A 15,457-nucleotide genomic window follows, 5' to 3' on the forward strand; every position below is an offset into this window, starting at 1 on the left:
CTCTGCTTTCTGTGATTCTGAGGAAAGTATTCCCTGTTTCTATAAAGTCACCTATAAGAATTTGCTTTGCTGCTTTAATTCCTTCAATAAATGTACCCCAAGGGAACTGGGAACAAGGTTTTCTCCCAGGTTAGAGCTGTATGGATGCTGTGCATGTGCAGCAGAGTTTGGGCACCGAGTGAACTGCTCTTCAGTGAGTGAGAAGTGATCAGCACTACAGAGCCCCCTGACCCCAGCAGGGCACTCACAGGGGGCAGTGGAAGGGGCACGGTGGCACAGAACAGCCACCCTGATCCCACAGAACTCCAGCTGAGCCAGGAGGATATAGTTTGAAAAGGGTAAGAAAAAAAGGAGTCCAAAGCAGAAAACAGAAGGAGATGTTAAAGCATACTGCAAATGTATTTGGGCAGCAAAACTAACACTAGGATGTATTTTCAGTCCACTGCTGCCCTTAACCAGTCTCTTGAATTCTTGCCCCATCTTTTCCCAACTGTCCCAATTCCAGTCTATCTCCCAGTATTTTCAAGCATGCTGTCTATCACCCCACTGCCCATATGGCCACTTTAGACTCCCTAAAACAACACACATTCTGCCCAGTTATACAGCAATTAAATCAAACCAGAACAGATGTCAGTGCTTGGTGCTAACTTGGTGCTTCCAGGAGCAGCCAGTACTGACTGAGAGCACTTGTAAGGAAATTATAGCAACCTGACAATCATTTTCCCTTTACTGACACAATTTCTTCAGTTCTTTCAACTCACAACAAAGACTTTCAGCCTCATGCACGAGCAAATTCACTTCTGACAAGAGACAAGGAGATACTGTTTTGCCTTTCCAACTGTTTCTACAAATGCCTTTAGCTGGACAGAGACGGTGGGAACTTCTGTGGGTTCAGGGAAAGAGACAGTGATGATGTCCAAGGGATGTACCAGGAACCACCTGCCTAAATCCAAAATTGCCCAGAAACATCACAGGGAGTTGGGGAGAAGGAGAGGGCACAGGAAAGCCTCAGAGCAGGGACATGATGTGAAGGATAATGTCATCAATGTGGCAACTGCAGCGTTTGAGCACAAGGACAGTGTGAAGCTACAAAACAGAGGAGTCGAGACATGGTAAATGCACAGGGTAGACCCAAAATATTCCTAAATAGCCATGGCTAGACCTACAAACCTGATCTAAAGTTTATAAATCTACAGTTTCATTAGCCAGAAAAATCAATAAAATTCCAACCTGGGTCTTCTTTCAAGCATTTAAAGCCTCATTTATATTAAATATGAATACTGCTTTACCAGGCAAAGGATACATTCCAAGCTAACCACTAACTCAGCTCACAGGGTCCAAGATATTTTTAGCTAAAAAAAGTCAAGATAGTGCAAGCTAGTTAAGTTTTATAACATGCTTTAGCAGTGCATGTCACTGAAAGCTTTGTTTAAAAGCTACCAACACGGAGTTATGATGTTTCCTTGAAAAAGGATCTTTTAAGATGACAAACAATTAGACAAGTTTATAACTTCTTAAAAACTACAGCTGCTCCCTTACATATTTTACTTGGTGTGTATTCTGAACATTAAAGTCTTTCATTATCATTAACTAAAAATATATAAAATTAAGCCTAGTGTCAGTGTTCAGACTCTGAGGTGAGGTGGCAGAAGTGTGTACTCAGTGTAGTAGGACTTATCTGATCCACTGGCAAAGCTGAGGAGTCTCCCTGTGCCCCAGGGCAGATGGATGTCCCGAGCATCCTACACTCAGGAATTGGCTGCAAGCTCCATGCAGGGTCACACGACTGAAGCAGTGACCACAGAAATGGTTGATGCCAGCAGGAATGCAGCAGTTTTTACATCCCAAATCAGTACTTCATTTCAGCAGAGTAAAATTAAAATGAGCATTGGAGGTACCTTTTGAAATAGTTAGTGCTGGGGACCACTGTGATCGTAGAATATCAAGACAAATGCTGCCATTACTGTTAATATTTGGATGATAGATTCTTGTTGTAAATGCAACCTGCAGAAGAAGGAAAATTTTCAGTGTAGGCTCACAAATATATACATCAGACCACATGGTAACGGATGGATTTATGGTAGAAGCCACTCACCTTAGGTGGTTTGAAGGGATAATCTGTTGGGAAGTGAATTGTCAAGAAAAATACTCCACCTTGATAGGGACTGTCGTTCTGTTAATGAGAAAGAATCATTGCAGCTTGAGGAGTTATTACAAGACAACCCATCATAAAAAGCCATGAGCATCAATTCTCTCATACTTACTGGTCCCATTATTGTAGCTTGCCAATGGAACACTGAAAGAGAGAGAGATTTACTTCAGTTTGGAGAAGCTCAAGTAATGATCTTACTTTCTTCCAGACAAAGCAGCACAGAAAAGTCTATTCTCAAAACAAAGCCTTCTGAAAGGCTGCAGGGAAGGGAGCCAAGGAATTAAACAGACACAGGGCAAAGTACTCAATGCTCCACAGCCCGGGATTGCTGTGGTACCACACATATGCCCTGCAAAAATCCTGTGACAATAGAAATCCAGACAGTCCTAGGCAACTTTTCAGACCCAAAAGTGTGAGTTTAAACTCTGCAGTTTCTAATGAAGCAGCTGAACCAAGTTTCCATGACTGCCCTGTGAGAACAAAAGGTACATGATGAGCTCATACCTGCTCTCCTCTCAGAGCCCTGGTCACACAGAGAACAAGGCCAAGCTCTGTGTACACCACATGTACAGAGGTAATTTAAGCCACTGCTATCCTCACTGAACTTTTAAGTTTAGTCTCTCCACAGAGGCCTCAAGATTTCATTAAAGCAGCAGAAAGCAATGTCTTAAGAGAATGCAGGAGCAACAGTCTGCTCCAGACTCAGGACCAGAATGTGCTAGGACACACTTTAGGTTAAGTGGACTAAAGTTAAACCTCACTCATATGCATCTGTCCAAGAGAACATAAATCTGGTCACACAGAGGACTTGTGAAGAATGTTGTTATGCTGGAAAGGAAAACAATCCAAGTTGATAATCTGTATGAGGTACGTTACAGAGTTCTTGGAGTTCCTGCATCTCCAAAGGCTCCAGTGCCTGTGCAAGGAGCACAAATTATTTGGGAAACAGGGCCATGGAAGCTCCCCTCAGCATGGATGTAGCTACATGGCACCTTCAGACTGGGAAGCTGGAGGTGACTCCAGTTGTTGCTAGGGAAGTCTTCCAGACACAAGATGTTTGGTATCTACAGCTTCAAGACTACCTGGGCCAGAAGTCAGGAGTGGTACTACCTGTTCTAATCTAGCATGAGCAGTTTTTAATTACACATGGTACAGGCATTACAGCTGGGAATGATGTCATACAAGGAAGAAGGAAAAAAGCAAAGTGGGAACAGCCCTGCAAGGACAGAGGAAATGAGTGTTGGGTTGGAGCAGGTTTGTTTTAATCTAGTCTTACATTTCTATAGGAATGTGGAAGTTTCTATACATTTCAGCACCGGTGAACAGCTCAGAAATTATTCAGAAAGATCTTGGCAGCTAATTTTTTTCCTTTTAGAAAGGATATCTGAGCTTAGAGCCCTCAGCCCATAAATGGATTTCCCTACTTAAATATCCCCTCTCTCAGGAGCTTGGATGCAGCAGCCTTGGAGAAACTACATTCAATGCAGAGCCAGGAAACAGAAACAGATCACGTGTCCATAGGTAGCATTCCCCCCCTTTCAAGGGGTTCAGCCAGCTTCCCAGGAAGTGCCTATCACCTGCACAGGGAGAAACCTGGAGCAGAGGACAAAGGGGCAGCAGGAACCCCATAGGGAAGATTGTGGCCAGTCACAGCAAAACCACCAAAAATCTCACAGGCACCAGTAGATGCTGAGGAGATTTGGTGGAGTACACACAGGCACCACTGAAAAGAGAAGTTCAAATAACCATCTATTGTCTTAAACCCAACAAGAAACCAGAAAGAAAAACATTTCCACAGTGAATCTTAACTTTTTGAAAGCTCCCACCCCAGACTCAAGCAAAGCTTGTTTAACCTAAGCTTTAGATCCTCACAATATCCAGGACAAGTCTGATGAACGACAAGATGGATTTGACATGCAGAGCTTATTCCAATTGATTCTTTCCTTTGAAATCACCCATAAAAAGGTATTTACAAAGTAAGGGGCTGCTGACTTTCAGTAGGTAAGCACAGGTACATGTCTGGAATAGCTAAGCCACTGGAAGCACACCAATGTCATCCAGTCCCAAGCGCATTTCCAAAACACAGGCCAGAGGTGGGTGGAAAAGGGCTAAAACTCCATTGCCAAGAAAATCCCCTTCCTACAGTTCACAAGGCAGGAACAGCTCTTCCCAAAGTTTATGAACTACAGGGATGAGACACTTATAGCTGGGGACAGTTTGTATCAGCTGAAGTAGCCACAGGAGAGCACTTTGCAAGTACAGCATGTCCTGAACATCAGGAAATGTCACTCTGACAAGGCAGCCGAGGCACACCTGGAGCACAGGGATCTGGGAGAAGGCACTTTGCTGCTGCTGCCACTGCTATCCACTTACACACCCCCCGAACTGTTGCTCTCAACAACTAAAGTCTTTCATTAGAGGTCCTTCAGAAAGGTGGCACAAGAAGAACTTTTAGTAATTTAAAGCTTTCTGTGCTCAGCAGTAACTTTCCACCTTCTCTGCCAGACAATCGTCATCACCTTTGATAAGGCTTTGGAAACCACAAAGCAGTTTATCGTGGCACAAATCGCACTTGCTAATTTAAGGGAATAAAAGCCTCAGCCTGGCTCTCCATCTTAGTCATTTCTTTTCCATGAAACTACAAACCTCTTTGAAATACTATTTGGAAAGCAGAAATAAGTTGTGAAGTCACTAAAAGCTTGACCCTACTGCTAAACACTCTCAAAACCAAGCCGAGCTTCCACTTGTTTGACAGTTCTGCTGAACAGTAACACCCCCACTAATTTCAGTATTTTCATTCTCAGGTTTCAAGTGGGTTTTTTTTAATCTAGCCCTACATTTCTGTAGGAATGTGGAAGTTTCTATAAACTTCAGAACTGCTGAATGGTTCAGAAATGATTCAGAAAGATCTTGGTAGCTAATTTTTTCCTTTCAGAAAGGATACCTGAGCTCAGAGCTCTCAGCAAACAGCTGGAGGGTTTCCCTACTTAAATATCCCATCTCCCAGGAGCTTGGATGCTTTGCTGACAGTACATTAGTGAGAAACCACGTTGAAAAGCTGGATTTGCAAGTGTTCTTGTCTCACTGCAAACATCCTACTGATCTTGCTCACCTAAGCTATGACAAGAGTTTGATGTTGCTATTAAAAAAATAGTCAAGTATAATTTTACACTTCCTGGTGAAAATGAAGATGATGGTACAACCTGCAGAACTGCTGCAGGTTAAAGGCCTCTCAATGAAAACCACCATAATGTACAGGACATCAGTTAAGGTGCCTTATTCACAGCTAATAATGGCCTGGAGCTGTGTCAGGGGAGGTTTAGGTTGGATCTCAGGAAAAGGTTCTTCCCCCAGAGGGTGGTTGGGCACTGACCAGGCTCCCCAGGGCAGTGTCACAGCCCCAAGGCTGCCAGAGCTCAAGGAGCATTTGGACAACGCTCTCAGGGACAGGGTGGGATTGTTGGGGTGTCCTGGGCAGGGCCAGGGGTTGGACTGGATGATCCCTGTGGGTCCCTTCCAACTCAGGATATTCCATGATTCTAATCAAAGCAGACTGGGGAACACCACTTACAACTAAGGTAAGAACCAGCCACACAAACAGCCTGAAGTCAAGTCACACGATGTATCTTGTCCTCCCCTCCCTGGGCCAAAATACAGGCACAAGATGACAGAAGATCTTCTTACTATAAATCAACATTAGACAAAAAAAATCAGGGTAGGATTTTAAAGAGCTGCTTTTTTCCTGCTAAACACACCTCCTCGAGCTTCAAAAGGACAGAACAACTGCAAATCACACCTCAGGTGAGCAGCCTGGCACAGCAAACACCAGCTGACGTGGAGGCCAAAGAGACTGTCTGAGGCTGTCCCTTACCAGGAGCTGGCAGGGCACACTGATCTGGGCACAGGTTACAAACACAGAGTCAGAATGGTTTGGGTTGGAAGGGACCACAAGGATCATATTGTTGCACCCCCTGCCATGGGCAGGGACACCTTCCACTAGCCCAGGTTGCTCCAAGCCCCATCCAACCTGGCCTTGGACACTTCTAGGGATGGGGCAGCCACAGCTTCTCTGGGCAACCTGTGCCAGGACCTCACCACCCTCACAGGGAAGAATTTCTTCCCAATATCCAACCTAAACCTACTGTCAGCCTGAAGTTATTGCCCCTTTTACTGTCACTATGGTTCCTGATGAAGTGTGTGATTTAAGGATGCTTCTCCTGCACCTCCTCCCTCATACCTAAGCACCCACGTCCCAGTCAGGCCACAGGTTAGTCATGACAGCAGAGTTTAGACATTCTGGTTTTGCTTATTGAGAAAGCCACAAGAAGGATTCCAAACTGAGTGAAATTGCTTGAAATCCTGCCTATAAATTCAAAAAACAAAACCAAACCCAACCAACATTACTTCATGATTCAAGTTGTAATTTATCAACATTTTCACCTCTCAACCCCAAGGTCTACATATAACCCTCTTTAAAAAAAAAAAAAAAAGGCAGTGTTACCTAACTGCTGTGTAAAACAGAGCTAACCCTGACCTTGCTGTACTAGCAGGAGTCCTGGGAGTAGATTGTTTTAGTCCTACAAGAACACATGACTGCACCATGTACAGTTTAGATATCCAAGTGCAGAAAGCTGTGGGCAGGTGCTTGCTGGTTTGGCCACAGAGCTACTGAGGTTTTCTAACTCCATCCAGAATTCCAGAACAGTTAACTCAAAAGGTGTAATTTAAGATATGCATCGAGTTGTCCAATTAACAGAGCGGGAGCAGCATCAGTGATACACAAGGAAGGTGTTAAAGGGATACAGAAGAGCAACAAATTTCATATCAGGATGGGGAGCAGTATCTAGTACTCTAACCAGAAGAAATAGAAGGGTTCTCCTTGCTGAGGTGCTGGACATCCCGTTTTAGAAGGAAAGCAGTGGCAGAGTGCAGGTGTCTGCTGAGAGCAGGATACTTACTGTCATCCCCAACAGGCCCTGCTGAACACTGTGCTGGAGGATCACGTGCCAGATCGTTCAACTCCTACAAAACAGGAAGAGTTCAGTTCAGTTTGTTTCAAAAACAACCATGTTATTGCTAAAAAGCTGCTGGTGGCAACTCTGGCAGCATCACAAAACTAACAGCCAGGATTTTGGAAAGTAAAGCTGCATCTTCAACCCAGGAGCCACATTTGGCACCTGCCTCAGTGACCTGTCCAGGCTGCCCAGACCCAGAGTCACAGCAATCTCACCATGTCCCAGGGTCTGTTGGGTTTGCCTGCACTGTCCCAGCATTACCAAGGTATTATATCCTCCACTGTCCCCAGGTCACAGGGAGATAAGGTGGCCTCAATCCAACAACTCTCTGTATCAGCCTTATTTTATCCCCTCTATTGTAACAGTTCCCAGACTGCTCCAGCTACAGTGATCCAGTTTATCACCTCCACAGCCTGCCTGCAGCACACACAGCTCCAGTAACCTGGGGCTGGTTTACTTCCACACAAACACATCAGTGACCACGGGGCAGGGGGAAATGGAATAAAACACAAGGCCTTCCCTACCTACAGACCTGAATGGAAACCCTCACTTTTCAGTGGCTGTGTCAGTCAAATTTTCCTCTGAAGAAATCCCATTACGAGTCTGAGTGGGCTGAGTAATTCACAGTACTCCTGAATTATACCAAGCTTCAATTTGAAGCAACATTTTAGCACAGTTCAGAGAATTACTGTTACCAGCAACTCACATTAGCCATTTTCTCAGGAAGTGGATGTTTATTGGGAAGTGAAAATAGAGTAAAACTTTAAAGACAAACTTTACCTGCCCCATTTCTGGCTCAGCCACTGACCTGCTTTGCATGATAGGCCCACACATATCAGCTTTTTTCTGTCCTAGCTCAGTCTAGAAAGCTGAACACACATCAGACAAGGATTACAACTAAATCTCGTGCTCAGGAAACACTTCCATGCTGTCCCCAGTCCATTGTGCTTTGTGTTCAGCTTTTCACCTCCCAGCAACAGTCCACAGTGAAGTTTCCATACCAGGCTTTTGGCAGACAAAACATTTAAGAACAATGTTTAAGACAAGCTGATAGCAGGAGTGGAAGAGGTTTGTCACTTAAAGGCCTTTTGTTATTTACAGGCAGTGAGTGATTATGCTCTTGAACAGATGATCTCTGGGAATTCCAGCTTCTACTTCCCAGGAACTGGGAGGCCATCACTAAGCAAACCCTCTCCAGTTACAATCCCGGAATGTTGTCTTCCATCAAACAGGTAAGTCTCTGGGTTTCCCCCTCTGGATGCAATGCAGATCCAAAGCTTCACATTCCCTGACACACACACAGGTTTGGTTCAGCTCTCAGAAGCTCCCAACTGCTGAAGAGCCCAGCTGGAAATCTCCTGACTCATCAGTCCATGGGAGCTTTTGTGGAGCTCCTGCTGAGCTTCTTCCACTTTGTGTTTCAGCACAGACTTGGGCAGGAGCAGGCACTGCACACGCAGCACCTGCTCAAGAGCCTCCTTCATCCTGAAGGTGGAGAGAACATCTCCAGTGCTCCATGTGCCATCTCCAAAAGCCCTTTGGAGTTGCTCCAGCAGCAGCAAGCCAGGAGACACCCTGCACCACCAGAGCAGCACAGGAAGGTGCAGACACTACACACACCTTCGGGTCAGTCCAGCCAATGAAGTGAGTCTCCACATGAAAACTTAAAAACAGGAATACACCTACTCTTCCTAAAGTTGTATAGAACACAGTCCACTTCCAAATGCTACTGGACTCTAATTTTCTGGAAAAGACAATTTAATGCTATGGTATTCAAAACCACAAACACACTCATTAAAAAATATTCCTTGCCACTTCTCATCCTGTTTTATGCAGCAATACAAAGCATACACAAGACTAGGAAGGTACAACTGTAAGAATCCACATTCTCCATGTAGGACCACAGCCCACCACGGATTATATTTATGAACACACAACATGCAGCTTCCCTACTATACAGGGGAAATGGTTACAAACAGGAGCTTGGGCACACACTCCACCAGTTAGTAGAATACACATAAAGCTGCCCTGACATTCCCCCTGTATCCTGTTGCCCAAATGCACCAAGGGCTTCACCACACTGGATACCACAGTGGGACCACAGGGTAACTCTCCAACAGAGGCAGCAGTGAAGTTCAGGTAGTAGCAGCTCCATTTCTCATCAAAATACTATTTCATTTCCTACATCTCCAGTTCCAGTTAGAAAGGAATACTTTGGTTTTCTGAAGCCCTGGGTATTATCTCAGTGGAAAGCCATGACTTACAACAAGCACTTGTACCACTCATCTCAGTGACAAGGTGGCATTTCAGGTTCTGCTCTACAAATTCACAGAGTAAAACATCACAGATTAAAAGGCCTCTGTAAAAAGCAATGTGTAAGCTCCTTGTGCCTGGAAAAGTTTAGCACCAACTCCCATTTCAAGCCCCTGCAACACAAAACCTCCCATATTTTGGAGAACAACAGCTTGGAGAGCAATGAGGAAGTTTAAGACCCCTCTGGAGCGCAGGCACCAGCTGCCTCTGCCCACCAGAGAGGCAAAATGGATTTCCTGGCAGGGCATGGATAATCCCTTTAACACACCATTCCCTTCCAGCTGCTTCTAAGACTCCCACTACTCCCTGGTCAGAGCTGCAGAGCCAAGTTTAAGGACAGGAATGGAGCTGCATCTATCCAGGCACACACAGAAGAGCACCCATGGCTGCTGCAGAGCCAAACCTGTCCCAGAGGTTACTTTGTCTTTTGCAGGCTCCTCGCAGTTCCCAAGGCACTGCAAAAGCACAACACTCGACCCAGCGAGGCCTTTGCTTCCAGATGTTGTTGCTGAGGGAGACTGAGAACCAGCTGGTTTGTGTAACTCAGAACAAATGACTCCAGAGTTCCCATAAAACTGCAGCTCATAGCACGTGGTGGGTTCAGTTACAGTCTGGTACCATCTACAAACTTGAACGAATCTGATCCCAAACTGTTTTATTCCCCTGTGATCCAGGAAGTCTGGCTCGTCAGTGATCAAGCCTGATCTTGACCACACTGATATTAAAACAAAATCTGAAGCCAGTTCCCACTCCAGACAGTTTCTGGTCCTTAAGCACACGAAGAAGGTTTTGCTTTAGAAGCTTACAAGTGAAGACTCAAGCAGGCTTTAGATCAAATTCCAGTTTGAGTTACTCAGCTCCCGGGGGCTGCCTCACCCTGAGCTGGCTTTCCAGCTGAAGGCATCCTATAGAATTTAAAGTTTCTGCCACCTCCCCTACAGCAAAACACCCCCAGGGCTGGGCCCACTGCTGTCGATCCTACCATTAACCTGACCCATCTCACAGCTATTAATGAGTCCCTCAGCAAAAATGAGGAAGTGGAAGCACAGCACAAAGCAAGGTTCAAGGTGTCCTGCCCAAAGGCCAAGTTGAATGCAACTACTATAACTAAATCCACGAAGGACATACCCTAAAAACTATAAAAGTCACACAAGAAACTGATGTTTAGGCTCCAAAATGGGATTTAAATGTGCTACAAAGTTCCCAACAAACTAAACTCCTACTCAGGGGTTCCATGAAAGCATTTTAAAGGAGATGGAATGTGTTCATGCCACAGACCCCCCAGCTGTGCTTCTCGAGTCATGAAAGGCATCAGCTGCCAGCGAGGCCTCAGGGCTCACAGGCAAACCAGTGCCACCAGCCTTGCTCAGCCCCACACTCATCCCTACACTCCTACAGTTCTCCTGTTCCCAGGAGCTTCTATATTGCCTTGAAAACACACCTCAATCCAGGAGTTCACAAACTGCACAAGAAGCTTTCAAAGAACTACCAAACCCAAGTGGTTTAGGTCTCAAAGTTTAACCCTGCACATGTTTCAAGCTATTATAATTGTAAGCTCCAAAGACATTTGTTAGAGAAGTTCAAATTTATTCCTATAGACAACAAATCCCTCGCCAGTCTAACACATTCCTGGTAAAACCTGCTCTGGCCAGAAGACTAGTTTTAAGGATTAAGTTAATGCTAATACAGCCTTCAGTAAGAATAACCAACCTAACTGGCAACCTCAAGAAGCCAATCAGGTGAGTAAAAAGTCAGCACCCTTTAGCAGTCAGCTCCAGCAATTTTATTTGGTACATAGCAGAGCTCCTTAAATCTACTCCAACATACCAGGTGTATCCCTCTAGATTATGCAAAGTCCTCTTAGCTTGGACTCCATGGGCTTTCCACCCTGCTCCAGTTTGAGCTACTTTCACATTCTATTTTACTCAGAGACCACATCATTAGCTTGATTATAAACCTCATTTCTGCCTCAGGTTGCTGCTGTGAGTGAAACAAGCTTTCCATCTGCCTTTAGCAAGTCTACTTGCCCCAAGCCCCTGAACCCTTCAGCAACAGGCAGTGTAGGGTGATGTTACAAAATCCTGACTTATGTAACCAAAAAGGAACTCGCAGCCACTTAGCCATGAATTGTTCCCAGCTCCCAACAGAGCAGAGCCAAGCAATAGGGAATCAGGGCCAAAGTCGAACGGATCACACCCAGCCTCACCTGAGGACCACAGAAGGCACTGCCAGTCCCTGTGCAGGACCCGCGGGGCAGGAGGGTGGGAACAGGCTCTGCACCTTCCCTAGGCCAGCAGCACCTCCCTGCCAGGTGCCAGAGCCTGGCTCCACCTGGCACTTCCCTCAGCTCCTCTCACACAGCAGCACCAGGCAGTGCTCTCACGTGTGCACCAAGGTCAGGCCACCAATTCCCTGCCACATCCATAGGGGTTCTCCTGCCTGCAGACTACGATTCCCGAGCATCTGCCATTCTAATGCTGCTATCCTGATTAACAGCAGCATTTTAATCCTTCCCTTTTGACAGAAACTGCTTTCGCAATGCTTGCAGTGGCTCAGATCCTCCAACTTTGACTCCTTCCAAGACTGTAGAAGTCAGAAGGCAACTGAGCAGCATGAAAAGACTCACGATTACAGCAATAACCAAGGTAAGTGTTATAAACACACTCTGATGTAACTGTCACCTTTCCTTCTTTATTTTTTTCAAAGCCTTCACAGGAAGAAGACCAAAGCGATGTATAACTTCCTCCTGGGGTAGAGTCTGAGTATCAAAACATCTCTCCAGCTAACAGAAGCCTCCCAGCCTTCCCTGTACACAAGCTCTCCAACACAGATGGGCTGTGCTGGCAGCTCCACGCACACAGTGAGGCCCAACGGAAGAACCCAGTTGCTCCCACTGGCTGCTGTACAGAACTGGGAGCACTGAAATAACACCGAGTTTGCTCAGCACAGGTAGCACAACTACAACTCTGCACACCAACTGACCTCACATCCCACCCACGGGCAGGGCTCATTTTGGCAGAAGTGATGCCTAAGCATCCCCAGAGGTCAGGCAGCTCTGGACTCCAGGACTACAGCAACTACCACCACCCTCCTCCACAGCTGAGCAGGAACTAATGGAAGTCAGAGTTTAGTTCTGTGAAGCATTACTTGGTTTTTGGGCCTCTACAGTACAAGCAACAGTAATCCACCACTCCTCTGCTACAGAAAATGCTTTACTTGAGCAGGGCTCGGGCACAGCTGCTGCCTTCCCTTCCCCCTCACCCGTCGATCACACAGGGGAGCCCAGGAAAGACAATGAGCTAACCTTTCCCTTGCTCTCCCATTCAAAGAACTCCAAACGCTGCCCTAGTTATCCAGTTATAGGTATTGCATTCCCTACAGATAAGCAACACAGATGGGGACGTGGCTGAATCCAAAGTGCTTCGGCTTAAACCTTAAAATGGAAGCCATTCACTCTGGCCCTCCTGCATCCCTCCCATCCTGCCCCTGGATTGCTTCACTCTGCATTTCTTATGAATTCACCCATGATAAGACAGATAATTGTTATGTACAAACAACAATTACATTGCTGCACTTCACTGTTATCCCAGGGACTCTGCCTGGCAGCCCTGCTTACACCCCAAACGTTTCTACAAGAAAAGATTTCAACTTTCAGGCCTGCGAGCCAGTAAAGGCACCCAAACAAGAATCTGGAGCCCCACAGCCCAAAATACTGCAGTGAGTAACACAGGCAGCAATCTGAGAGCAGGTCTCACCCAGGCTGAGCTCTTTTGGAGCATCTGCTCAGAGAACAGCTGCTGCTCCATGCACACACGTTATCCCAGCATGAGCCTCTGGACAATCCCAAGAGCAACTGTGCCACAGGGACAGGCTGGGACAGACCCTGCAGGTTCCTCTGCTGCCTCACACACCAGCAACAATGCTGTTCACCCGGTGTAAACTCCTTTTTCTGGCCCCCTCTTCCAGCCCAGAGCAGCCCAACATGCAAGAGGCCATTTCAGGTAACACTGTATCAAAGGTTTACTCTCGGGATTTTCTCCTTCTTTTCAAGTTCTCATCCCTATGTTATCCGAGGACACAAAAATTTTGGAAAAAGCGTCACAGAAAGGCCTTTGTGGTTCGTTACAAAACCCAAACTGCCAAGAGCAAGGTCCAATGGCCAGACCAAGCCCTGCACACTGATATACCATGACTGATACCACCCTCAAAAAAAGCCAGAGCAGCAGTTTTCCCTCCCATCCCGTCTCTGTGCTCGACTCCACCGGGATTATTCCTACTCGATCCACACTCTGCAGGCTCCTGCTCTTGCCACGAGTTGCAACAGCAAAGGTCAGAAGCTGTCTGTCCCCTCGTTATCCTGACAGGGATGGCCACCACACACTCCCAGAGCCCAGAACAACCCGGAGATGATGATAGGAGAGCTCTCCACGGGGTTTAAAATAGCCGGAGCGTAAACAACCAGCCATGATTACTGGAGCAGTCAAGGCCAGACACCCACAGCAACTCAGAGTGCTCCTTCCAGCCTGGAGCTCCACTCCCAGCCAGCTTTTAAAGCACCTGGGCTGCTACAACAGGCGAGTTTATTTCCCTCCACACAGGTTTTCTGCTGGAAATGCTGCCTCCAGCCCCATCACCTCCCTCTCCTCCACAGCCACCACCACACTCACTGCACTGAAACTCTTGGTGCTTTGCAGAGCTCACACAGCACTGCTTCGGCACTTTGAAGACTCTCATAACCCTACACAGTCCTCATTATCCCTCGGGGTTCTTAATCCTCAAAAAGCAGCAGGAAGAGTCAGTCCACAAGCACCCAACGTTAACAAAGACTCAACACATCCAGCTCCTCTCCTGTCACAAACCAGCCTGGAAACACAAGTGCTCTCAGAGCGCTGACTCCCGACCCTCAGCTCGCACTGAAGTACAACCAAGCAGCTTTCCCGAGTTACCTGACAGGGGATTCACTGTCCCCACAACAGCCCGGTGTGTCCCCCAGCCACATTTACCCTGTTCAGCATCCACTGCCATACCTCCCAGGTCTATCGACCCACTCCCGAGAAGGAAAAAGTATTCCCAAACGCCTGTGAGCCCACAAACACTGTGGAACACTCCTTACAGGAGCCTGGGGATCCCTAAAGTAAGGGACAGAACACTGCAGACAAGCAGCACTCAGCTGGAGCACAACTTCCTTATGTAAGTCAGTCCCGGACCCTCAGCTGGAAAATCCAACACCCTAAAACCACACTCCAAATCCTCCCCTTCCAAGTGCTACCTATTCCACGAGCAAAAGTAAGGCTTCAAGCTCTCTTCCATTTTCTTCTCCACCTGAGCTTTAACCTGATCATGAAGCTTCACAAAGCCTCCAAGGTAACCTACGAGCAAAGCAGAGATGTTAACACAGACCCGACAGCACACAGAAAATCAAACAGGGCCACAAACTGAGCTGAAGTGGGTGCTGGGGGGTTGGCAGCTGGTTCTAGACAAAAATTAGATTTAGGTAGTCACTGAGAGCAGAAACACCACGGGACAGCTATTTTCTACACCTGACCCTTATATACAGACTCCAAACTGACAGCTACACATTTCACTGGGAAAAGGATACAAATTCACTAAGGAAATGCAACTGGACTCCAATAACTCCCGAGTATTTTTTTTTCCTGGTAAAAGACACTGATGATAAAGCAAACACTTTTAAGACAGCAGGGGAGCTGGGCAGCAGCGTTTTCCCAAAAGGCCAGGACACAGAGCAGGGTTCCAGGGAGGGGAAGGCAAGGCTGTAGCTTCCCCTCGGAGCCTGCGGGATGACTCAGGCGGTAGCACAGCTCCATTAGAAGAGCTAAACCACAGCGCCGTGTGACAGCTTTACCGTGCTCGGGGCCGCGATCCGGAGCGCTGGGACAGGCCCCGGCGGAACTTCCAGCGCGGGGAAGGGCCGGGCCGGGCCGGGCCCCCGCGGGGCCGCAGCGGCCGCCGGGCCCGC

The 15,457-nt window shown here is 46.9% G+C and overlaps 1 protein-coding gene across 3 annotated transcripts in view; it reads right to left on the reverse strand.

Moving 5' to 3' along the window:
• The window catches only part of UBE2D2 (ubiquitin conjugating enzyme E2 D2), a 31,899-nt gene that overhangs the window by 10,702 nt on the left and 5,740 nt on the right, over positions 1-15,457 (reverse strand). For 2 of the 3 annotated variants that reach the window (XM_027682340.1, XM_027682339.1), the window contains exons 2-5: positions 7,111-7,174; positions 2,265-2,296; positions 2,096-2,173; positions 1,899-2,004 (exon numbers count right to left, since the gene is read on the reverse strand). In XM_027682340.1, coding sequence (XP_027538141.1) covers positions 1,899-2,004; positions 2,096-2,173; positions 2,265-2,296; positions 7,111-7,174 — 280 coding nt within the window. Of the gene's footprint in view, positions 1-1,898; positions 2,005-2,095; positions 2,174-2,264; positions 2,297-7,110; positions 7,175-14,749; positions 14,893-15,457 lie in introns of those variants that run through there. The other variant, XM_027682341.1, reaches the window with a different exon arrangement.

The sequence above is a fragment of the Neopelma chrysocephalum genome, unplaced genomic scaffold (assembly GCF_003984885.1).
Source record: "Neopelma chrysocephalum unplaced genomic scaffold, ASM398488v2 Primary Assembly neopelma1_63, whole genome shotgun sequence".
Taxonomy (NCBI): domain Eukaryota; kingdom Metazoa; phylum Chordata; class Aves; order Passeriformes; family Pipridae; genus Neopelma; species Neopelma chrysocephalum.